Source organism: Eublepharis macularius, chromosome 2 (genome assembly GCF_028583425.1).
Source record: "Eublepharis macularius isolate TG4126 chromosome 2, MPM_Emac_v1.0, whole genome shotgun sequence".
Taxonomy (NCBI): Eukaryota; Metazoa; Chordata; class Lepidosauria; order Squamata; family Eublepharidae; genus Eublepharis; species Eublepharis macularius.
The window spans coordinates 166,161,483-166,187,693 of NC_072791.1; the positions used below are offsets into that span (position 1 = coordinate 166,161,483).

General features: G+C 45.3%; 1 protein-coding gene across 2 annotated transcripts in view; it reads right to left on the bottom strand.

Annotated features, from left to right (window-relative positions):
* ADCY5 (adenylate cyclase 5) overlaps positions 1-26,211 on the bottom strand; it is a 309,257-nt gene that overhangs the window by 66,343 nt on the left and 216,703 nt on the right. For both annotated transcript variants that reach the window (XM_054972529.1, XM_054972528.1), the window contains exons 4-7: positions 10,394-10,505; positions 10,117-10,244; positions 1,157-1,315; positions 250-391 (exon numbers count right to left, since the gene is read on the bottom strand). In XM_054972529.1, coding sequence (XP_054828504.1) covers positions 250-391; positions 1,157-1,315; positions 10,117-10,244; positions 10,394-10,505 — 541 coding nt within the window. The remainder of the gene's footprint in view (positions 1-249; positions 392-1,156; positions 1,316-10,116; positions 10,245-10,393; positions 10,506-26,211) is intronic.

Sequence of the window (26,211 nt, forward strand, 5' to 3'; positions counted from 1 at the left end):
GTGAAACTGAATGGTCTCCTGGGCTGATTCAATAAACAAGTCTTATGTACTTACATAAGAGTGATAGCATACATTAGCGTACTTAATAAGGACTCTTCCACTTCCATGAGTGTCTATTATTAGACTACAGAGAATTGAGAAAAGGTGACATGTCTGGGCATTTTTGAGTTAATTATGCATACTGCTTCTTCTTCTAGAAGCAGTTTCCCCAGTTGCTCATATACACTTCTCATGACGGCTGTCTCTTACCCTCTTTTGGCTACATCGTACAATGAGGAAGGTCTCTATGCTATGCTCCTTGAGATAAGCATTGCGTTCCCCTCCAAAACCCAGCTCCACTTCATAGTCACCATTCAGATAGTTCAATGTAGCTTTTGTTATGTGGATCCGCCTTGAATGAAAACAAAAGGTAACCAAATCTTGAAAATCATTGGTTACTTAAAAAAAAAAAATCAAACAATCAACAAACAAATTGAACCAGGGAAATATTACATAGACTGGGATGGTTAGATTGTGGCAAGAATCTGTCCTGCTCTCAGGCTCTTCCCATAAGCATTTTCTTTAAGTGGGAAGAATATATACTTTGTATATCCTTGTATATCCTTCTATTGTAGCTTTTGTATATCCTTCCATTAAGAAGTAAGCATTGACTGTAAAAACACTATAAAATAGTGCTATTTTGTATGTTTAACTTAACATACAAAATGTTCAGTTGTAAGAAACCAAAATATGTCACCAATGTATGTTATCTATAACTCATTAAAAAGTGTTAGTGATTCGTTGATCCTCCCAACTACTCTTGCACTGCCTTAATGCTATAGACCTCCTCAACTTTAATTATTAGAACTATTCTATTCAGGGACTTTTCTCCTTGTAGCATGCACCACATTACTGGAGAGCTACCACACAACTTCATGTTATTTCCAGGTTTGGCTCATGGGGCTACTGAGACTTTCCCCTTCAAGCAAGAGCTCTGAAATCCTAGTATGACACTCTAACCACTACATAACATGGCTTTCATCCTTCATGCTTCTTGTATGCAGTTATATCATTGGCAGGTTTACCAACATGAAACTGTATCTCCTTTTCGAGGGGGGGGGAACCCAAAACAAATAGCTGGACTGTGAAATGGTGATTGAGAGCAGGACCTTCTTACCCTGCTTTGCCTCCTGCTTCCATCTGATTGGCTAACGTAACATCATTTGACCATACATCAAACTGCCACTTCCTGAGGCCCAAGACTCCACAGTGAACTCTTCCGCTGTGGATCCCGACGCGCATATTCACATTGACGCCCGTCACCTCCCGCACTAATCTGAAAAAGTATGCAAGGAAAAGCGGGAAGACATAAATCTGAATGTAGAATCTGTAATTCCTTTAAAAAAAACCCACAATGTGCACATATAAAATATAGTGCTGCAAATATGTTACATTTCAGTGAAGTAGACACACTGTACTTTTCTGTGACGAGGCTGGCTAGACAAGCAGCACAGAAGTTGGAAGAAGGAGTTCTTCAGAGTTGCTGTCAGTTCAGAGCTCATGAAAGAAATGTCTGGGACCGTACAGGGAGCAAGTACAGGTCTCCGACTTCCATACCAAAAACTGGACATGACTTGCCCATTCTCAGTACCTCGTTAAGCCTAATGACCATGTTCCGAAGAGAAAAAGGAAATGATTTCAGAGTGCTCAATTTGTCTGCATGGCACCAAGCATCAAATGTTCCACAAATGAAACATAATACACATGTGAAAAAAAAGGACCAAAACAAGAAATCTCAAGCTGCTACCGTAGCAGATCAGACAGCCCTTGTCTTCTCCAGTTATTCCCAGCAGGCTGCAAGGCTAATGAGCTCTCTGGTGTCCCAGAGTTTGCTCCCAAAATTATCACTGGAATACTTTGTGGGATTTTGTCTTTTAGGGCAAAAGTTGACATGGAAGAATGCAGCAATTTTGCAAGGAAATTATATCTAGGGATTAGAGAGGATGTGATGAGGAGCCTCTTGGCCTTGAAAGACCCTAAATGCTTGCTTTGAATTATTGCTGCTGGACACACTGTGGCTATTGCGGGGAACGGCCACAGCTAGGCAATTTCCAGGATGGTTGTGGTACAGACAAAAAATGATCCATGTGTTTTTGACAAGAGACAGAGAACAAGACAGTTCTCTTCACTGGAAAGAGCAGGGATCAGAGGCCAGCACCAATACTGAGTGAAAAATCACTACATCCTGGTCACTCAATTGATTTCTGCACCTTTGTTTGTCCTGTCTCCCTAGTTCTGCCCTTTCATAGGTTTGCCACAGCCTGGAGATAAAAAAAGGTCCTGTTCCTTTAACAGAGGCTTAGTTTATGGAAACAGGCAGGTGAAGCTGTGATGATTCTGCCCAGCTCCCCCCAGTAGGATACTCTCACTTTGTGCTCAGGCAAACAACCCATCACTGAGCACATGAAATGCAGTCAACTCAGAGTCTCTGTACATGAGACATCTTACACGAGGACACTCAAGAGAAGGGAGATGCAATGTTAGCTGGGAAGCGTAGTTTAAAAAGGCAGAGCCAAAGGCTACACAGAGCCACAGAGATCACTCCTCAGATGATTTGATAATTTCCTCAAAGCCTTCAGGGAGGCAAAGATGACCAAAGATGAGCCGTCAGGGAGGCAAAGATGAACAAACCTTCTGAGGAGCGATCTCTGCCAGCTCTGTGTAGAGAAGAGAAATTGGCTCTGTCTTTTTAACTATGCTTCCCAGCTAATATTGCATCTCCCTTCACTTCAGCATCCTTGTGTAAGATGTCTCCTGTACAGTGACTCTCAGAGACTGGGACAGAAGTTGTTAATTACTCTCGAACCTCTCCAATAAGCAGGATGTGGAGCTTTCCTTCAGATCATCTGCCTCTTGTTTCTCTGTAACTTCCCCAGCTTCTGGTTGCTGCAAAAAAGTACAGTTACCCAGGGGTGCATTTTCATAGTGGTAGGCAAACCGTCTAGGTCATGGGTAGGAATTAAGGCAATGTGTCTTAACTAAATCAGCTTTATTACTACAAATTGCAACTTTAGAGTAAATACAGTTCCAAGACTAGAATGCAGACTCAGAAAAGGGGGAAAAAACATAGAAAGTTCGCTAAACCTTTTGAGACTAACAAATCCTGAGCACCCCACCACCACCATTTTCCAGAATTTTGCTGAGGGGTATGAGTAAAGGGGATGCTGGTCCTTCTGCTTAGCTTCACACATGATTCCACGTGGTCACATACAGTACAGGCTGCTCTTTCCAGGTCTCTCCCCATGTGTGTCAAAAAAAAAAAGGCATTAGCCAGCCTGAGCCTTAGGTTCTAGAGCCCAAAAGCCTACCAGGCCCAGCCTGACAAATGAAGAAGTGCTAATATTGCAAAATGATGGCATATTTTCACACCTGGCGGTAAAATCAAACCTATCCAGTTCAATGAGGCTTTCCCCAACCTCATTGTCTCCACCAAGCTGACCAATCACCATAACTCTCAGGCCCCGTCTGCCTTTTATTCATCACAGAAGCTTTTCATTAGGTAAGCAACACCATCTAGTAAACAGCATCCCATTAACCCATAAAATTTCAGATCAGGCAAACAGTCCACAGGCACTGGGCAGTTTACTGGACTTCAGCTTCCCCAATTTAACTTAAAATGTATGCTTATTCATTAAAAAAATACAGCAACATTACTAAAAATTTAGTTAATGCCAACTAAATACAATAAAATTGAATCAATTTTTGAGATGCCTGCATTCCATATATGTTTATCCATGTAAAATGTATATATTACTGTGAACAGTCCCAGACTCTTATCTCAAGAACTATTTGTGATGTTCAATTCTACATGTTATGGGGGGGGGGCGGGAGAGGGAGAGAGAAAGAAAGAAAGAATCTCAAAACCACAGAGTGACTCTCAACTTCACAATTTGAATGATCAGATACTACTACACTAATAGAATATTATTTAACAAGTGATGTTGTTTAACTTCGTGCCATGCCATGAAAAGCTTTAGCTGCTCTTTTTCACAATAAAAATGAAAACTTATTAAAAGCTGAAAACTCCTTCAGGGATTGGAGAGGGAAAGGGGTTGGTTACTGCCAATCAGTCATACATAGCAGGCTTCTGCAGTGAACGTGTAGCATCAGGGGTTTTTTTTTCCAAAAATCAACCTTGCAGAGAAAAAAAAGAGATTAAGTATGCTGGGGCTGAATTTCTAACATTGGACCTCTGCTTTAAAAATATTACTTCTGTCTTCACGTTGAGTATAAACTTGAGCATTTTGAGGTATATAACGAGAGGACTGCATGAATTGCAGTCCTGGGTTGTTGAGGACCGCATCTAAACCTGTGATCCTTTTGGCTCAATTCCATAGGTACTCAAGGGGAGTAAACCACACTGGTGTTACCCTTTTTTCAGCCTCCTGAGAGCCAGTTTGGTGTAGTGGTTAAATGCAGCAGGACTCTAATCTGGAGAACCAGGTTTGATTCCCCACTCCTCCACTTGAAGCCAGCTGGGTAACCTTGGATCAGTCACAGCTTCTCAGAGCTCTCTCAGCCCCACCCACCTCACGGGCCTATTGTCGTGAAGATAATAATAGCACACACTTTGTAAACCGCTTACTCTGAGTGGACATTAAGTTGTCCTGAGGGGTAGTATATAAATTGAATGTTGCTGTTGTTGTTAGTATTATTATACTTATTGGGGCATAGATCAGGTACTGGCCATCTTAAAAAAAAAAGAAGCCTACTCATGAAAGACAGTCTACTTTTCTCACATGCATGACAGCTTTTTCTAGCTGTTGTACCTAATTGCTCTGAATATTATCTGGGAAGAGTAAGATATAGCAGGGTCACACCAATGGAGTGATAATGAGCAAGGTCATGATAACAGAAAAGGGGCAACAGTTCAATATAAAATGCAAACTGGCCTGAAGAAAATGTTCTGTTTGGAAATAGACAATTGAAGTTTTTCATGGCACAGATGTAAATAAAAATATGGTAAATAACATCCTGTTAAACCTCTATTGAAGGGACAGGATATATTTCTCCAGGCCAGTTGACAACCCTAGTTCCAGTTATTTTCTATTTGCAACCCCAAATAGTGAAAAGGATTAACTGCTATTAATGGAGAAGGGGAAAAAATACTCAAATGAGTAGGAATTCTCCTTACTGAAGGTAATGAAATGAGGATGTAGACAGCTAGAGCTTTGATTCATCCACTGTCCTTAAAGCAGACTGCTGCTCTGACCTTGGCCTCTGGCCTACAGTATTCTGCAAGGTTCTATCTCCCCCCTCCATGCTTTTCAACATCTATGCAAAGCTGCTGGGAGAGGGCATCCAGAGATTTGGGCTGAGTTGCTACCAATATGTAGATGACACTCAGCTCTATACTGCGCTTTCAGCAGAACCCATTGAGGTTGTGGGAACTGTGAGCAGGTGCCTGGAGGCAGTTTGAAATTTATGAGGGCTAACAAACTGAAACTTAATCCTGAAAAAATGGAGTTGCTATTTGTGACAGAAAGGTCTGATCCAGGAAATCGGTTATCCCATCTTCTGGGTGGGTTTTTTGCTTCCCCTAAAGGAGCATGTTCATAGTTTGGGCATGTTGCTGGACCCAGGCCTCTTGCTGGATAAACAGGTGGTACTGGCAACACTGGCCACATGTGGTTTTCACCAGCTCCAGATGGGTTACACCCATTTAAGTCAATTGAAATCAGCGGGCTTAGAGTTTCTTCTGCTTGGTTACGCTGCTTTGAAGCTTTGCAAACAATTTTTAAAATCTTCATTAGATTAAGAGTACAGAACTCTGTCTGCAGGAGTTAATTACTGTTCTCCTTCAACCTCCTCAGTGATAACATTGGTTACATTTTAAAATTAAATTTAAATGCTTTTGTAAACGTAACTTTTTTTGGTTTCCACTTTTTCAGAAAACTTTACAAGCCCAGGAATAAGTACAGTTCTAGTCACAAAAATCTTGCAGACAAACACTGAATCAGATTCTCATATGCTGGTGTTGACTTGCAGGCTTTTTTCCTGGACTACACCTCAAACTAACTGGAAATCTGTGTGGCCAAGGTATGGTAACTGGCTTACTCCACCCAGAATCCCTTATGTAGCCCAGCTGGTGCAGAAATCAGAGTTCGTGCTTCTGCTGGAGCATGCAAATACTGTACAATCTAAGCATGTCTCATTGACCTCAACAGGGGCTTACTCCCTGGTGAGTGTGGTTAGGGCTACAGCCATAATCACTTTGCTAAGAAAAGATACTCTTGAATCTCAGTTGACAGGAAAAGATCTGCTCAGAGTAAAATATACGCAGTCATTCATGTACACGAATTGGCTCCAACTGTAGCTCACGATATTTATGTACATTAATCTTCCCAGAGTTAATAAAGGCTCTTCGCAATTTTGTTATCACTCACTTCAGCCTGTTGCAACTAATTTCACCCTGGATCCTAAGGTTTTTAGTTTTCTGAAAGTTGCACTGTTTAAGGAAGGGTTATTACAAGCTTGTACATCACAGCCAGTCAGCCAACAATTTCCACCGTTTGCCGCCTTTTATTTGAAAACATATAGTATGTGAACTGAAAAGTAGAGCTCTCTTTTGTGAGAGGCCTGTTCAAACCATAATGCAGCAACTGCCAGTATCTCCTAAGCTGATTCTGTTCCTTTCCCTTTATTATCACTAAAGAGCCTCAAATATGAACTTCAGATAACTTGCAATGGTTTTGTATATACAGCCATACATTGGGACATCCTGTTATGTATGACCTTGTAAAAAGACAAATTCATGGAAGATATGTCCATCAATGGCTACTAACCAAGGTGACTAAAGAAAATCTCCAGATTCAGAGAGACCAGCGCTTGGAGGTAACACAGGGGAAGGCCTCAGCTTCTATGCCCTGTCCGTTGGTCCTTCAAGATATTTGATTAGATGGACCTTCTGGTCTGATCCAGCAGGGATCTTATGTTTTTTTTTAAGGTTCTTATTTGGTAAATTGGTCCCTCAGATGTAAAACTGCCTGTGCAATGTCCTTTCATCACAGATAACCTAATGGAGTTAGCTGTGCTAGCCTGCAGTAGCAAAATTGCAAAGAGTCCTGTAGCATCTTTAAGACTAACCAACTTCATTGTAGCATAAGCTTTCAAGAACCACAGCTCTCTTAGTCAGATCTGAGCATCTGACGAAGAGAGCTGTGGTTCTCGAAAGCTTATGCTACAATGAAGTTGGTTAGTCTTAAAGGTGCTACTGGACTCTTTGCTAGATAACCTAATGTGTGTAGAGGAGAGCTAAGTTACATGCTCATACCTCCACTCAATTCACATTGGGAAAGTAAAGAGATGTCTTGCACCTTGCAACCAAGCAAGCAACATTTTCTAGCAAAATCCTTGCTAGCTTCCTTGGGGGAAATGTGTCTGTACAATGTCTTATCTACTCACCTCCAGATAATGCTACACCATGGCTGTCCCAACTGAGGGATGCCACAAGCAAGGCTCAGTAGTTTTTCTATGGAGCTGTCTGTATTGAAGCGTACACACAGACTGGCAATGAAGTGCCCTCCATTTACAAATTGTTCCTTGACACTTTCAAAAACCTGGCTCCTGCTGTCATGCCTGTGCCTCATCCATGCCACTACTTAATGCTGACCCATTATTTCTGAACCAATGTTTTAAGCTATAACTTGATGTCATATTGCCAGTGCCATAACTGTTTCCTTTCACAGGCTTATTGAAGCTGCAGGTGCCTTATCTAACAGACTGTAGAAACGCTCAGTGCTTCTGACCTTGTATACTGCTCACTCCCATGCACTGCTATGTCTCAACTTTGATCTCTTGCTTTCTCAGTGTCTCGACTTGATAGTACAAATATGTGAGACGTTCTCAGGACGAGTTCACACCAAAAGTCCTGTTTTACTGTTGGGAGGGGGAAGGAGGAAACGAGTGTGTTAAGAGGAAGGATTTTCCCGCAGGTTACCATTCCTGTCAACCTGTTCTTACTGCTTAGATGCTTACCTTGCTTCTGAGTAATTCTATGGACATATCTGTGGAAATGATCTGATTTCTGAATAAAGCCATTTAACCAAGAGCCTGGATTTCTTGCTGCAATGGTACAGGGATCTATCTGCCATAGCCTGTCATCCATAGCTTGACACCTGCTTTGTGTAGGATGAAAAGGATTTAACAATCTTATCTCTTTGCTGAATCTGCAGGGAGAGAATTTCTGTTCCATCTGATGAATGGAGAGAGCTCCTCTGACAAGCAAAGGTAAGAAACATCTGAAATGACAGCTGGACCTTTTAGGAAGTTCTTTATACTCTGAGAAATGAGCACAGAACCATTTTGAGTATGTGTTTTTCAGCACCTCCTAGTGAAAGGGTACAGAACACCCACGTTGCTTACCTTGGAATAGAGATGCCCAGAGTAGATAGAGGCAAGGGGAAATTAAGAAAAAAATGTGTGCACATACGTCCAGATGAGGACAGTCAAGTGCCCACATTACCTTAATTTCAACATATCCCAAGTTTCTCAAGATTTTACTGAATATTTTGACCAACTTCCATTGTTTACAATTACAGATTTTTAAACCACATGGAGACCCTTCTGAATAAAAATAAATTCATAACAACTTTAAATGAAATGTATTTGTTGCATATCCAGGCTAGGTGTCCTATCACAGCATTTCTGAGACGCACCACACACAGGAATTCACTCAATTAAGCTTTGCAGAGTACCACTAGACTGGCCAAGGAGGCCCTAAACTCACAGTTAACCTGCAGCTCCTGCTCTTTTAATACCAAGAGCCAAATGAACACATGAGGACTCTGTTCAAGCCATAATAAATCAAAGTCCACACTAGTTGTCACCTAAGCAAATTGCTCAGAACCAGGGTTGTCAAGCAGCCTGGGGAAAAAATGTCCTTTCCCTTTAACAGAGGCATACAGTGCAATCCTAAGTCTGCTTAAGACTGCATTCTTCATGTGTGGAACTGGGCAGCTGAAGCTTTTCATGGCATGGAGGAAAACAACATCACATGGTAAATAAGCCTCTCATAAAGTGCCAGGACATTTTTCTCCCAGCCAACTGGCAACTTTACTTAGAGCAACTTCCATGAGATCAAGACACATGAAAGCATGGAACTCTCAGGTGCAGCTTAACAGCCAGGGGGACTGTAATTCTGGCTGCAGTTCTGTTCAGATGTACAAGGGAGTAAGCCTTACTTCTACGTAAACACGCTTAGGAATAGGCTGTTCATTCCCTTTTTCTTGCTCAAAAGTTTCCTTTGTCAGTAACATCCTGGAGGCAAGTTTTACTCATCAGACTATACAGCCTGTGGACAAGTTCATCACACCAAGTTTTGTCTATACAAAACTTCCCCAGTTCACTGTTTTATCACCAACCCTGGAGTGTAGCAAGTGACTCCTTAAAAAAAAAAAAGGTAAATATTTCCCATTGGTTCCATGTACCGAAAGCTGAAGATTTCACAGCCACTGCTCCGCTGACTGCTGATCCATTAAGAGGGACAGGTAGAGGAGCACAGCAATACAAGTCCCTTGCTGTAGAAAAGAGCAATTGTCCAGTAGCACCTATAAGACTAACAAAATTTGTGATAGGGTATAAGCTTTCATGAGCCACAGCTCACTTCTTCAGATACAGCTCACTTCTTCAGAGAGAATTTCTCGCAGTATCTGAAGAAGTGAGCTGTGGCTCACGAAAGCTCATACCCTACCACAAATTTTGTTAGTGTTATAAGTGCTACTGGACTCTTGCTCTTTTCTACTGCTACAGATAGACAAACACAGCTACCCGTCTTGATCTAAGTCCTTTCTTGTTTGTTGAGTGCAGGCATGGCATGTTTACTCAGCATATAACTGCTCCTGCAAATGGAACTGTCTTAATTCATTCTTCATCTTTTGTTACTGCGCAAGCATTCCAAGCTTCCCTTCTACTGTTATACTGTTATTCCTTCTACTGTTATATTAGGTCTCTGCTAACTTGATATAAAGAAGTTGGTACAACATGATAATTTACAACATGTAATGCTAACTGGAAACACACACACACACACACATTTGTTCTTCTTCATTCCGCCTTGCTGGGGAATTTGGTACTTACGAGATGGCCTCTATCATATCCATTCCCATTTCAACACAGCAGTGTGCATGGTCTGCTCTTGCCTCAGGTAACCCGGACACACAGTAATAGCAATCACCTAGGATTTTTATACGTAAACAGTGATTCTCCTACAAAACAGGGGAAAAATATGTACTTTTATTTCAAGACATTAATAGGGCAGTAAATATTTTGCAGAAACCCAGACGGCAACATGATAACATGCTGCCATTGTAAAAGAGTAAGGATATCAAGGATAGCACACACAAGTCCAACTTACAGCTGCGAGTTTATCAAATCTGGCAAAGAGCTCATTCAGCGTCATCACCAACTCCTGAGCCGTACACTGGGAGGCCAGGCTGGTAAAACCTTCAATGTCAGCAAAGAGAATGCTATAGGGATGAGAAATAAGGAGAAAGAAAGGAAGAAAATTATAAATGTCCCTCTTCCTCATCTTCTACTCATTTATGCAGAACCCTATTCTGAAGGGTATGTTATATGTGAAGATTAAAATCACCTTTATACCACTGCCATATTACGTATCATGTCACAGTTCTTACTGGGGGAATGGGATGGGGGAAGAGCAGAGAGCCGTTTGTGATGCAAATGACCCTTCTGGCCAGTGCAGTTTTCTTACATTTACCTTACATAATCCTTGGGCCTTGGCTAACAGCCTGTGGACATGGATTGATCAGGAGATTTAGCATCACCCAAGGAGTGTGTGTGTTTGTTTTCTTTATTTGTTTACATTGTATTTTTGGTTTTTTGGTAAGTTCCTTTGGGTTCCCAGTGATGAATGGGGTTGCCAACAGCCTGGGGGGAAATTCTGTTTAACAGAGGTGTAATGCAACATTATTTAGTGGTGGTAGAGAGTGCCATCAAGTCATAGATGACTTATGGCGACCCCTGGTGGGGTATTCATGACAAGAGACTAACAGAGGTGGTTTGCCATTGCCCTGGTTTTTGTTGGAGGTCTCCCATCCAATTACTAACAAAAGCAGACCTTGACAAAGGGTCAGACCCAAAGCAGATCTGAAAAGATCTAACTTGCCTGGGCTATCCAGGGTGGGATAAGTGATATTTATCTCCATGCCATAAAAAGCTTCAGTTGCCCACACATCTCCACACATTAAGCTTCTATTAAAGGAGCAGAACATTTTTTTCTCCAGGCAGTTGGCAACCTTAGTGAAGAGAAAAACAGCATAGAAATGCCTGCCTGCTTGCCTAAATACATAAATATTGTATCCAGGATACTTGGATGGCCACTACCCCATGCTTACCTTCCCCTTACATTTATGGCTAAATCGAAAACATAAAATAACATTTAGCTCATATCTACAGTTTGACAATTATTACTAGGCATTAAGACACCCACATATTAATAATAGCGATTATTTTTGGTGGGCTACTGAAATAATTTGCAGTGGGCTGCAGATGGTTTGCACACACATTAAGGCAACATTTATTTGATCCTGTGGCCTGGAAAACAGTTCTGTGCTAAAATTAAACAGTATTTAGATATGCAGATTCTGTTTAGTATCCATCCTAATGAATACAGAGGGAGGCAGATTATTCTTATGAGTCTTAAACTACACAGTAACTCCATTTTATAATAAACAACTATGATGGACCCCCTTTCACTCTCCCTACTGTGAGGCAGATTTTCCCACCCAGTTTCAGTTTCCCTGCTTTGACTGAGCTGCTCCAAGTAGCATGTCAATATTTGTGGTTTAGAAAGTCTGGTTGTCCCACCCTGACATGCAGATATAATTTTGGCTTTTAGCCCAGCCCAGGAACTTGATGGGGAAAAGCAGGAGCCCTCTTCCTTGTGTGCTTGGAAATGGCACTAGAGATGGTTTAACATTAAAAAAGAAATAACATCATTTAACAGGCAGGAATTAAGTGTAGGCAGGGGATGGAAGTGCAGAGGTAAAATTTTGTTGGTATTACAGAATATACTTTGAGTAATAGGAAAAACAGTATCCTTGAAGCTTATTTTCATATATTCTTGGTTTTTAACAGTGAGAGGTGTTTTACTTAGTAATTTAGTTACAGCAACAATGTTTCTTCTGAAAGTCTCCTATGACAGTCCAGGTTTCCTGGAGTTAGTCTAAAACCATTTTCCCTTCACAATACACCTGGAGTCCTCCACAGAGCCAACCCCCCTTCAAAACTGGGCAGGAATTAATCTTCTCCTCAGAAGATATAACTCTTTTTCTTTTAGCTTGAAAGGGAGTCTCAACACACTACCCAATAACTCTTGCCAAAACACACTTTCAGTTCTCTTATGTCTGTAAAGTGTGATTCAATTTATGCTGACACTTATACTATAATTCTTAGATAGAATTCTTCCTCAGGACAGTAATACTACAGTTAAGGCAAAAGAGTCCTGTCCTCTCACTCCAAAGGGGAACCTGTCTGACCTTTCTTGTCAGACTCACACCAAAATCCTGTCAGAAACCACCTGAGTACCTTCAGACTGGTTCTAACTGACCAATCAGAGAAGAAGGAGCAGCCTGTCACTCAAGCTCTCCATTCTAGGGAATAGTTAGCTCTTTACCTCCCATCTCTCTGATTTTGCTGCATTGTGGAAACCTGTTGTTAAGTGCAGTCCATCACAACAACATTAGAAAAAGAATAATTTGAGGGGGATTATTGCTCTGTTGCAGCAAAGAAAAAAAAACCCCAAATGGGTCTTGTGGCAACTTAAATGCTAAGGGACTTTTATTCCAGCAGAATCTTCTGCAGACTAGAAAGAAGGAGAAACAGATCAGGAAATTAAGGGAAAGAAAAAGGTATTTTCTTAATACCAGTGCTGGCTTGCATGGCTGCAATTGCTGTAATGTCAGCATGCTGTTGCTGATTCTGAGGCTGATTCTGAGGCTGTGGTACATGCTATCCAAAACCAAGTGTTCCTGAACTTGTTGCTTGTGTCACACAAGCATATCACTTACTTTCTCTATGCAGCTGGAGGTGTGAGAAACCCTTGCATTTGAGGTCAGGTGAGGCAATCTGAACATTTCTGTTATCATGGTTTACATCCAAGAAGGCTCATCCTTATGGGCATGTCATCTCTTGAAGCTGCAGTGATGCAGATGCATGTATGACACAGCCCTGGATCTTACAGCAAATAAAGGGGTCAGTTACAAATATTTATTTACACATTTGCTCTGATCAGGTATCAAGAGGAAATTCAGGGATGTTCCCTTTTCACTAGGGGTGTCCTCTCTCTCTTTTTAGCATAGATGCTTTGTTTAGTGTGCATTCTGAGTTTTGATTTGTGTGTGATCGAAGTAGTAGTAAAATTATTTAAGAATGTATACAAGCTTTCTGTTTGACTCATTGACTCCTCCAGACCACATGCCACCAAACAAGTCCAGTTTTCTGATAGTGGGAGATTGAGCAGGTGATTTCTCAGCTTGCAGCAATGAACATTTTATCAGAACACAGAAACAACTTGATTATCTGATGATGCAAATGAATATTACATAAAAAGATCTAAAGTAATATGTTTGTATGTCAACATAGGAAGACTGGTTTTCTAAGTTTGCTAAATTGGTCAACACGTTCTTTGCAAAAAGCATGTGAGACTGAACAACATTCTGTGGAAAAAGAAAACATCTTCCAGAAAGGAACAACAATACAACAAGGATTGTTGTGCCCAGAGTTTGTTTCCCCTAGATATCCATGTGACATTTAACAGGAGAGGAAGGCAAAATAATTATGAATTATGAATTCACCACCATTCCCCTTCCTACAGGCTTCCTCTGTGATCATAAATTCAAACCTTATCTGCCTTGTCTAAATGAGGGCTAAGAATGTCAATGAAGAAAAACTTCTCTGCTGGATCATGTGCCTATCGTAAGTATCACAAGAATAAAGACTCACAAAAGAATAACATGCTTAAGAAAAGTGCTATATTTCATCAAAGCTTCTAAAATTCAGCAGTACCTAAGATTCAAAGAAATATGTCATGTGTTTCTAAGAATTCTACTTTTTCCCTTCAGCACATTGCCTAGAAGATTTACTCAAACTTCACAATTTACGTTAGCACTTGGATCATAACATTATTTAACAAGGTAATAATTTAGTTTGGGAGTTGATGGATATTATGATAGTGAACAACTTTCAGTGGTTCATGTATGACTAGAACATTGTAAATAAAAGGGTTTTTTAAAGTATTTGTGCCGATCAATGCATTGCACATTGAACTGAAAGTGTGTAGCAATGTGTTCAGTTTCAGGTGGGTAGTCGAGTTGGTTTGCAATAGAACAGTAGGATTTTAGTCCAGAGGCACCTCAGAGACCAACAAGATTTTCAGGGTATAAGCTTTTGAGGGTCAGAGCTCCCAATCTTCAGATACCTGAAGATTTATCTGAAAATCTTGTTAGTCTCTAAGGTGCTACTGGACTCAAATTCTGCAGTGTGTTCAGTGAGACTTAACTCCAGGCAAGTGTGCACAAGAGATTGTAGATTAACAGTGCAATCCTATGAATACTTTCCTAGGAGCAAGCTCTACTGAATAAACTTTAGTGTGATTCAGAGTTGATCTGCTTAGGATTCCTCGCTAACAGTGCTATCCTAGCCAATTTGGTGTAGCGGTTAAGAGCTGCGGGACTCCAGTCTGGAGAACCTGGTTTGATTCCCCACCCCTCCACTTGAAACCAGCTGGGAGACCTTGGGTCAGTCACAGCTTCTAGGAGCTCTCTCAGCCCCACCCATCTCACAGGGTGATTATTGTTTGGGGATAATAATAACATAGTTTGTAAACTGCTTTGAATGGGTGTTAAGTTGCCCTGAAGGGCAGTATATAAATCAAATGTTATTATTATAAGCAGAGTTACAACCTTCTAAGTAGGGCTGCCAGTCCCCCAAGGGGGGCAGGGGATCACCTGCTCCCAACCTCTGCCCCCTGCCATCACTCACCTGGCAGGTGTGGGGAAGGCCCGGGGAATGGGCCGAGGAAGCAAACAACCTCCTGGGACAGTATGCAGTGGACCCAAATTGACCCTTGTGAAGCAGGGTAGCATGCCTGCCACCAGGGACAATAATGTCACTTCTGGAAGTGATGTCATTGCACGTGCCCAAGGTAAGTGCTAGTTCATCTTCGTTCTTCTGTGCCTCCACACATGGGGACTGTGCAGGCGCAGGCCAGCCGCCGGAGAATTTTCTAGAGCTTCTATGGCTCCGAAGGGGCCGTCTGTCGCGTGCCTCAGCGACCGTCTTCCCGCCCAAACGGTCACGTGATCCTCCAGCGACCAACGGCCCCTTCCCCCAGTTCTCTTCTTGCCGCCGCTTGGAGAGAACGTGAGCTTGTGCTCTGTGCTTTGTGCTTCGTGCCTTTCTTCTGACTGATTAATCTTGGCTTTTTGACTTCGGACTTCTGACCTCGACTATTCTTCGGATCTCGCTTTGGACCTTGACGTGGACTCGGTAATACGACTCGGACTGTTTTGACCCTTCTCTCGCGTGCCCCTGAAGATGGCCTCTACGGCTCTCTTCAAGCATTGCCTGCAATGCCACACTAAGATGGCCAAATCCGATGGCCATGATCTGTGCCTTTTTTGCTTCGGGGAGACCCACAATGTGTCGGCCTGTAAGGTCTGCCAGGGGTTTACCAACAAGGCCCGGCAGGATCGCAAGGCCCAACTAAATTCCTCGCTGTGGCAGAAGGTTATGTCTGAAGGCACTCCGTTACCTCCGCCCAAGGCCGGCCCTAGCCCCTCTGCCGAACGGCAGTCAAGAGCTGGCTCAGTGGCCTCCACGGGGTCGAGACCGAAACCGTGTCCCCCGAGTGCCTCGGCGTTGAGAGCGGCCTCTCCAGCGCGGCCGCCCCGGAGCGCGTCGTCTACCAGGTCGGATCCGAGACCAGCTTCGGAACTGAGGATCCTGGTACCGAGTCCCCGGTCGGAACCGACAACCGGTTCGATCCCGATCAAGGTGAAGAGGTCGAAGCAGAGGTCCCCTTCGAAGTCGAGGAGCGCGTCGGTTCCGAGGTCTTCTTCTTCGGAACCAGCTAAAAAGAAGAAGAAGACCAAGCATCGCCGGTCCCCGCGTCCCGCTCCGCAGGAGGAGGTCATCGTGCTCCCGCACACGCCTTCCCCTCATCTGGGTTCCCCTGAACCAGAGGAGATCTCCGAACCGGTGCCGGATCCGATGGCGTTCGAGATTGTTCGGGCGGAGTTTTCCTCGGGACCGGAGCCGAGCCCACGGCCACATCTGAGTCGGCCGTCTCCCGCCCGTCGTTCGCCGAGGTCGGAACCGAGCCCGTCTCCGCATCGGAGTCGATCTACCCCTGCTGTCGGTCGCGAGAGGCGTCGGTCCGGGGACAGTGTCCAATCCGTCCGGTCCACTGCGTCCCGACATCACCAGGCCTCCTACCTTCCCCCGTCATACCACTGTCAGTGGGAAGGGGCGCCTACGGGTTTCACCACATCGGAGCCGAGGCCTTCAACATCACGGGCATGGTTTCCACCTCCGGTCCACGGTGAGGGATCCCAGCTCGGTTCCGACGAGGGGGACGTCGAAAGCCTGGGGGACTACCAGTCGGAGTCCTGGTCTGAGCCATCGCCCGCTGATGATGTGGTGCCTGCTACTGGTTCACCGTATGAAGACCTACGGATTTACTCTGACCAGATGGCACGAATGGCTCAGGCCTTAGAGATGGACATCTCCTCGGCGGCCCCCCAAACCAAGGACAAGCTCCTCAAGAGGATTTACGGGGACAACCCAGCGTACCTTGGTTTCCCCATGCTTGAGGGTATTGAGGAATTCGTGGATAGGGTGTGGAAGGTGCCCTGTGACCAGCCTCCTACGCCCAAGCGAATAGAGCAGCTGTATAAAATCAAACAGGGCACCTGGCAGGCGTTGGTGAAGCACCCTCCACCTTCCTCTCTTGTTACCGAGGAATTCAACCCCAAGCGGTCGGGCCACACATCTGTGCCGGCCGATAAAGAAAGCAGGAAGCTTGACTCGCTTGGCAGGCGCCAGTACACAGTGGCTTCGTTGGGCCTGAGGATCACCAACTACCAGACCATCATGGCTGGTTACCAGCTCTACCTCTGGGAGAAGTTGGCATCCTACACTCGAGACCTCCCACCTGAGCAGAAGGCTGTCGTCTCCCTGTTGCAGACAGAGGCTGTCAGGCTGTCTAAGCAGCAGATGAATGCTGGGAGCCACGCTGCTGACACTGCTGCTCGGGGAATGGCTTCGGCGGTGGTCCTCAGGCGCCACTCCTGGTTGCGGTCTACAGCCCTGTCCCAAGAGGTGCGTTCCAGGGTGGAGAGCATGCCGTTTGAAGGGGACTCGCTGTTCTCCAAATCGACCGACGAGACCCTGAAGAAAAAGAAGGAGGGCCAGCAGACGGCGCGGTCCTTGGGGCTGGCTCCTGCGGACAAGCCCACCTCCAGGCCACGGTATGCTCCCCAGTCCGGCCCTTACCACTTCCAGGGCAGATACCAGCAACAGCGGCCAGGCTACCACCAGTATCCTGCTTACCAACAGCGGTCATACCCTCCTGCACAGCAGCAGAGGAGGCGAAGGCCTTTTAAACCTCGTCCGTCGCAGCCACCGGCCCAGCAGAGAGATCAGCAGGGCGCCGGGAGGCAATACTGACAGGTCGCGCCAGCCGTATCCCCGAACTTCTCGGACAGACTGAGTCCACTCCTCTCTGAGTGGGAGTCAATAACATCTGACTCATGGGTCTTAACAATTGTTGAAATGGGATACGGGCTGGAGTTCGTTGAGCTGCCTCGGTGCAGTTCACCCCTGACAGCTGTCAATAATACTATGGCCGAGCTGGATGCGGAGATCGTGTCGCTCTTGGCCACGGGTGCTGTGGAAGAGTTGCCCTATGAGGACTCTGTAAGGGGGTTCTTCTCTAGGTTCTTCCTGGTCCCCAAGAAGGATGGGGGCTTACGTCCCATTTTAGATCTGAGGGGCCTTAATGCCTTCCTCAAGGTGACCAAGTTCAAGATGGTTACATTGGCGGCTGTGATCGCCTTGCTGAAACAGGGGGATTGGTTTGCGGTCCTTGACTTGAAGGACGCATATTTTCACGTGGGAATACGGGAGGAGCACAGGAAATACCTGAGCTTCGTTCACCGGCAAAGGGTTTTCCGGTATAAGGTGCTCCCCTTTGGCCTGTCCAGTGCCCCACGAGTGTTCACGAAATGTGTGGCCCCTGTGGTTTCCTTCCTGCGGGAAGAGGGCTGTACCATCTTTCCGTACCTCGATGACTGGCTCATCGTGGCTGAATCGGAGTCTAGGCTGGTGCAGGACATTGGCTTGGTACTTAGCACTTGCCAACGCCTGGGGCTCCTGGTGAACTTTGAAAAATCCAAACTGGTGCCCAACTGCAAGGTGTCATACATTGGTGCACTATTAGACTCTGTGGAGGGTAAGGCTCTGCTCCCCTTGGAGAGGGCTCGGTCCCTAAGGGGTCTGGTGTCCATGTTTAAAAGGACCCGTTTCCAGTCTGTGCGCACTATCCAGTGCTTACTAGGGCACATGGCAGCGGCCACCTCTGTGGTGCCCTTTGCTAGGCTGCGTATGCGCCCTCTCCAGAACTGGTTTGTGCGGAGGTACGATGCTCTGCTGCACCCTCCGTCCCTTAAATTCTCTATCCCGAGGGTCATCCTCTCCTCCTTGGACTGGTGGCTGTCTGATGACAACTTGTTTAAAGGGACTCCCTTTGGGTATCAGCACCATGACGTCACGGTTACCACTGATGCCTCTCTGTTGGGATGGGGGGCTTACTGTGGTGATGTGTCTGTGCAAGATGTCTGGTCTGAGAGGGAAAAGACCCTCCATATTAATGTGCTTGAACTAAGAGCCATTCGTTTCGCACTTGTGTCCCTTACAGCATTGCTGAGAAATCGTCAGGTGTTGGTGCAGACGGACAACACGACTGCCATGTACTGCGTGAATCAGCAGGGGGGCACAGTGTCCATGGCCCTGTGCCGGGAAGCCACGCTCACTTGGCAGTGGGCAATCAGGAACGGCGTGTCGCTCCGTGCTATACACGTGGCTGGGTCAGACAATGCCCGAGCAGATGCCCTCAGCAGGGTCCCTTTGCTGGACCACGAGTGGGAACTGAACGTAGAGTGCATTGGGCCGATCTTTCAGATGTGGGGTCATCCAGTGATAGACGTGTTCGCCACTGCGGCAACCACCAAGGCCCACACGTTCTGTTCCAGGGCAGGGTGCGACCCCCTCTCTATTGGGGATGCCTTCCAGTTTACGTGGACGCAGGGCTTGCACTACATGTTTCCTCCATTCCCCTTGATTCCCAGGGTCCTGTGCAAGATAGAGGAGGACGGGACGGACTGCATCCTGGTGGCCCCCTTTTGGCCACGGCAGGTTTGGTTCCCGAGGCTCCTGTTGATGTCCCAACGGACATATGTCAGTCTGCCCCCTCGGCACGACCTTCTCCTGAACGGGAGCCTAGTCCACCACGATCCCAGGACGCTGCACCTGACGGCTTGGCGGATAGTTCCTCCCCGGTAGGCTTTACTGACGAAGTACAGAGGGTCCTCCTGAATGCTCGTCGGCCATCCACTAGGCGCGCTTATGCGGCCAAGTGGCGCAGGTTTGAACTTTGGGCACTTGATAAAGGAGTGGTGCCTGCCAGCAGCCCCCTAGGGGTTGTATTTGGGTACTTGTGCCACCTGCGAGACCTGGGCTTGAAGGTTTCTTCCCTCAAGGTCCACTTGGCAGCTATATCGGCTGCGCACACCCCAGTGGAGGGTGTTACAGTGTTTTCTCACCCACTATCCCGCCAGTTCCTTAAGGGCATGTTCAACCTATACCCACCTGTGTCAGCACCGGTACCTCAATGGTCACTGTCCCTGGTTCTTTCACGTCTTATGTTGCCTCCATTCGAACCTCTGGCTACCTGCCCCTTGGACCTGTTATCGTACAGGGTGGCATTCCTGGTGGCCGTCACATCGGCCAGAAGGGTCAGTGAGCTGTCTGCATTGCGGTCTGACCCTCCCTTTCTTGTGTTTCATCCCAACAAGGTGGTCCTGCGTCCCTGCCTGGGTTTTCTGCCCAAGGTGGTATCCGCTTTCCACCTCTCACAGGATATTTCCTTACCTGCATTTTTTCCTCACCCTTCCTCTAAGGGGGAAAAGGCCCTCCATTCCCTAGACTTGAAGAGGGCCATAGCCTATTATCTGGATAGGACGAACGGATTCCGGTCGAGCCCTCACCTGTTTGTGTGCTTTGGGGCCAAGGACAAGGGTAACAGGGCTTCTTCGCAGACCCTGTCTAGGTGGATTGTAGCGGCCATTGCCAAGGCCTATTCCCTGGCAGGGTTAGCTTGCCCGCTTCATGTCAGGGCCCATTCTACGCGGTCCCAGGCATCCTCCTCGGCGCTGCTCAGGGGTGTGCCCCTGGCTAACATTTGCAAAGCGGCCACGTGGTCCTCTGCAGATACCTTTGTCAGGCATTATGCCATAGATGTAAATGCCGAACAGGATGTGTCGGTGGCCAAGGCTGTCCTGCACTCCCTTTTTTCCTGAGGGAGTCTTGGGAATAATTTTTCTTGGCGTACCTGCTAGGTACCCTTGAGTGATAGAGTGTATATATGTGTATTGGGGTGTATATATGTGTAAATATTGAGTACTTATGTACCACTACACAATTTACAGGGATGTATATATGCATATCTGTTTGTTGTTGTTCTTGTTTGTTCAATAAAATTGTGTTGGACTTCACCCCGCCTTCCTTCTTGCGTGAAGCTTGGTACACTCCCATGTGTGGAGGCACAGAAGAACGAAGATGAAAACAGGGTTAACATACCTGTAACTTATGTTCATCGAGTTCTTCTGTGCTGACACACAACCCTCCCTCCTACCCCGCTGTGAATTCCAATGCACGACAAGGTGATGGCTGTAACGGAATTTGGTGTCTTTAAGGTGTTATGGCTGAAGTGTATTGGTCAAGCGGCGGCAAAGGAGAACTGAGGGAAGGGGCCGTTGGTCGCTGGAGGATCACGTGACCGTTTGGGCGGGAAGACGGTCGCTGAGGCGCGCGACAGACGGCCCCTTCGGAGCCATAGAAGCTCTAGAAAATTCTCCGGCGGCTGGCCTGCGCCTGCGCAGTCCCCATGTGTGTCAGCACAGAAGAACTCGATGAACATAAGTTACAGGTATGTTAACCCTGTTTTTCCCCCCACTCCTGCTGGAAGGGTAAGGGAACCTGGCAACCCCACTTCTGAGTCTAATGAAGTCAATGGGCTTAGAAGGATGTAACTCTGCTTAGGATAGCACTATATGTGTGTTGTGCCATCAAGTCACTTCCAACTTATGGCAACCCTATGAATTAATGATCCCCAGAATGTCCTATTATTGACAGCCTTGCTCAGGTCTTGCACACTGAAGGCAGTGGCTTCCTTTATTGAGTTAAATCTCATGTTGGGATTTCCTGTATTCCTACTGCCTTCAACTTTTCCTAACATTATTTTACAGTGTGTGGCACTATATATCATTTTAAATGTCACTGCGTCAAAGACAATTTTGCTACCTTGCCCATAAAGCCCAGATACACAACATTATTAAAAGTGACCTTACAGGTTATAGAAGCCACTTTTCGGCAAGCAGCTCCCACGTGGCTGGGGTAACATTTAAGTAGCCGACATGTGGGCAGAGGCCGATGCAGGGACCTTTCCTGTAGACCTGTCACTTCCTTTTCCTGCAGAATTGTCACTTCCCTTTCCTGGTATGAAAGGCCAATTGGTGGATCATGTTATCCCAGCTACATGGAAGCTGCTCACAGAAAAGTAGCTCTCACACCTCTAGGGTGTTATTTAAAAGACAGAGAGATGCAACCCTAAGTTCAAGGTGTCTGTATTTGGGGAGAGGACCTTAATTTAACCTCTAACCTTCCAAGAAAGACACCAGACAGAAAAGCAACCAGCGGATATCCAAGTTTTAGGTCGAGCAGTAAAATGGCAGGAAATCACAAGAAAATGCTGGATCTTTAAGAAATACAATGACCACTAAAGAAGTCAGAAATCTTGAAGAACATAGGCGATTTTAAAAGCATGTCTTAAAATAGCTCTTTGAGCAGAAGGAACAGATATTCAGTTACATAATAGGAGCAGATAAACAAACAGTATTTGTCACCACTGAGTCCCTTGGTGTTCCTTATCACAATGATAAAACAGCTGGACACCAATTGAACAATTTAGTTCAACACAATGTTACAGAGTGACAGAGGAAAAACTGGCTTTATATTATGCCTTCCACACTTCTGGTTTCCCACTTGTCACGTAAATATTTTTGTATGTTTTATTTCTGCAAATTATGTCAGTTTCTGAATGTTTACTGTGCTTAAAAATGCAGGCCTCTAAAGTAAGAAGAGGGAGGCTGGATGGGTGTGAAAGGTGTGCTGTGATTGGAGGATAGCTGTACCCTAGTGGGCAGAGTGAACTGCAGTTTAGTCACAGTGGATCAGAAGGAAAGAATTCAGTGAGTGTGGTTCTAGTGCTGATCAGAGTTGTTCTGGGGAAAGAGGGAGAAGTGCTGTAATTGTCTGTGTGTCCTTGTCTTTGTGGACATTCTTAGCCTAAGTGGCAATTGGAGGAAATTAAGTCTTTGTGACTGTTTAGAAATGTTTGAAGATCTATACCTATCTTGAAACCATTACACTAACAAATCTGAAACCAATATTCTTTGGAATTACTCTAAAAGCATTATAAATAAATTCTATTTCCTCTAAGTAAAATGCCTGTTATCTAAAATAAATAACTCGTTACCTGTAAGTTGCCTTGAGCCAAGAGGAAAGGCAGTGTATAAATATTTTCATAAATAACTAAAATTGCCTTTTACAAAAGGAAAATGGAAAGTGAAGGATGGAGATATGCCCACAGACACCTAGTCAAGCATGCTGCCAAGCAGAGACCGTATCACTCGCATCAGTTCTTATACAAGCGCAGCTTAGGGTTGCCAGGTCCCCTGACTCCCCCGGTGCGAGATCAGGAGCCAGGCACCTACCTTGCTGCGTCCTTGTGTGAAGTGATGTCATCACTTCCCGGAAGGGAAGTGATGTCATCGCACACGTCAAAGGGCAGATTGGGAGTGTTCCCGCACTCACCAGGGGGCCAAATCGGCCCACTGCGGGGCACGATTCAGCCTGAATTGAGCCTGCTGAAGGCGCGATTTGGCCTGAATTGGGCCACTGTGGATGCGGGAGCATGCCACGCTGCCCAGGAGGGCACCCCCTGTCAGCACCCCCCGTCAGCTAGGTAAGGAGAGGTGGGGGAGAGGGTGGGAGCCGGTGATCCCCCACCCCAGGCAGGGGAATGACGCCCCTAGTGCAACAACTAAGAGATAATTCTCTGTTCCAGAGGACCAAAGTGCCCTGAAGTCTGAATCCTCTTTTACTTCGCATCCACTCCCATGCACTGACATTCTGTCAGCATACTAAATATAACTAAGGCTTCCTAAACTGTGGGTCAAATACAGCTAAGCCTTTGGTGGCAGCGAAAACATTTTGGGAATGCTAAGGAAGGCAGTGAGGCAGCAATATACAGGTCCCATAATGGAGGAAAAGCACCACATTTATTATAGAAATAAAGTTTGGATCACAATCTGCACAACACCCTGGCTCTTTGTGTGTGCTAATTGTTCACATGCAGATTATTTATGCACTACACAGTTCTGCTATATTGTACATGTTGGCACCAACTCATTTCATGTGCTATATGTGACCAATGGTACAGGCAGTTTTCTTAGCTTAGCTATTGCCACCTTGTGAAGATGGTCATTAGTTATTATCTGGTATAATTCTGGTCTGCTAAAAGCATCTAATCCATAACAAGGCTTATTATAGATCAGAGTTATACCAGAAAATAACTTGCGACTGTCTTCATGAGGTGTCAATGACTAAGCTAAGACAACTGCTGTACCACCCACCTCCTATAGCAAATAAAAGAATTTTGTGCCGACATATACAACGTAAGCACATTCATTATATCAAAAGCAATGCAGAAACAACATGGTGCAATAACCTTAATAATAATGGTGCAATAACCATGGTGCAATATGCTCTCAAATTTGAAAGGAAAAAGCAAGTGTGTTGAATGGTATGAAGAGTGGAATCCTCAGGTTATACAGTATATGCACATCAGTTTTCCAAATTGCAGTCACAGTTTGGGAGCCCGTTGATGAGTCTATTGTTGTCAGCGAAGCTTCCTTGGTCCCAGTATGTGGCACGATGTAGAGAAAACAAGACTCATCATTATAAATATTTTGTCCCCCTGTTCAAACCTATCCAAATGGCTTCAAACAGTGCAATCCTAAACACTGGCTTCAATGGACTTAGGTTCAAACTAGACATGATAGGATACAGAAGCCATGGGGAACTTACTTCCCTAAGCACCACAGGGCTTGATTCAAATCATGGTGGCAGTGCTCGAAAATGAAAGGCATCAGCCCCGGCCCCTCTGCCATTTTCCTAAGTCAAAAGGGCCTCTGGGGAGGCACTTTTTGCTTCATTTCGACCCCACAATGGGGCAAATATCACTTCCCCAAGCCATTTTGGCTTGGGGAGAAATGATGCAAAGGGAAGACAGAGGCACCTGCTGTCCAGAACTATGATCCAGGTCCAAACTGGGCCCTGCAGTGCTTGGGAAACTAAGTTCCTCCCAGCTGCTGTACGGCTGTAAGAAAAGACATCTTGGTTGGAGGAGCACCTCAACCTGACTCACTAAAAAAGTCATGTACACTTTGAACCTTAGAAAGGTGTTACTCTTTTTAGGACTGCACTGTTAATAACTATCATTAACTTTCATGAACTGCCTTGAAGCTGTACAGTACTTGAAACTCCTGGCAAGCATATTCTCTGTCTAAACTGCTCTGTGCTATTTGCTATATAAGCACCTACTTGCAATTAATTGGTACACAAAGAGCTGGTAGGCAATTGGCACTATCTTGAATTTAGCTTGAATTAGACGGCATCTAGTGCATTCTCGTCCTATTAATGTAAACTGTTTGCCTTTCTCTTTCGCTAATTCAAGAACTGCTTTGAGGAAGGAGAACCCATATGTTTCCATGTGCCCACTACAATCTCCAGGTTGCCACCTGCTGGTTGTTCCCCCACTTAAGGTGACACACCTGGCATCGACCAGAGCCTAGGCCTTTCCCACCTACTCTGTGCAACAGACTCTCTGAAGAGGTGAGGAAAGCAAGTCCCTTTGTAGGAGATCTTCACGAGGCACAGCAAGGCTTGTTCCTTTGTCAGAGCCTTTGAGGTAATACGAACGCCAAATCTCTTTGGTGGGGTATTTCATAATTTTTAAGTTGCCTTGAGCCAAGAGGAAAGGCAGCATATAAATATTTTAATAAATAACTAAATTTGCCTTTTACAAAAGGAAAATGGAAAGTGAAGGACTGAGACATGCCCACAGATACCTAGTCTAGCATGCTGCCAAGCAGAGACCGTATCACTCGCATCAGTTCTTATACAAGTGCAGCTACTAAGAGATAATTCTTTGTTCCAGAGGACCAAAGCCCCCTGAAGTCTGAATTCGCCTACCACAGCCTGTCCTATTTTAAATAAAGCACAAGAGGGATATCTTGCAAGAGAGCTCAGCCTGGAAAAATCGGGTAAGGCTCAGTGTTGAACAGCAAACAATTCCCACTGAATAACTGGCCTAGTTTCCCCCAAACAATGCACTGAACAAAAATAGAAACCCATTTACATACTGATGTTAATAGCTTTATTTATAGTGCCACAGAACAACAAAAGCCTGCAAATGCAGCCTTGGCGAAGAAGCTGGACACAGCGGAAGCACCTTACAACTTTCTTAATGCCCACTGCTTGAGGAAGTCAGCAGGTTTTTGTATTTTATTTTAGGACAAGACCTGTCTGGCCTGTAAACACAGCCCAGAGATTTCCAAACTGAATTGCCTAAACCCTCTGAAGAGATACATCAGGAGAGGAGGGACATCAAAAAGAAGGGACAAGGGGTTGTCCCAGGTCACAGAAAGCTGGATGGGACTGCAGTAGCAGGAACTGGACAATGATGAAAAGTGAGACAGGAGATCTAAATAAATCCTTGCTCTCATTCACAGCGCAGGGGAACAACTTTCC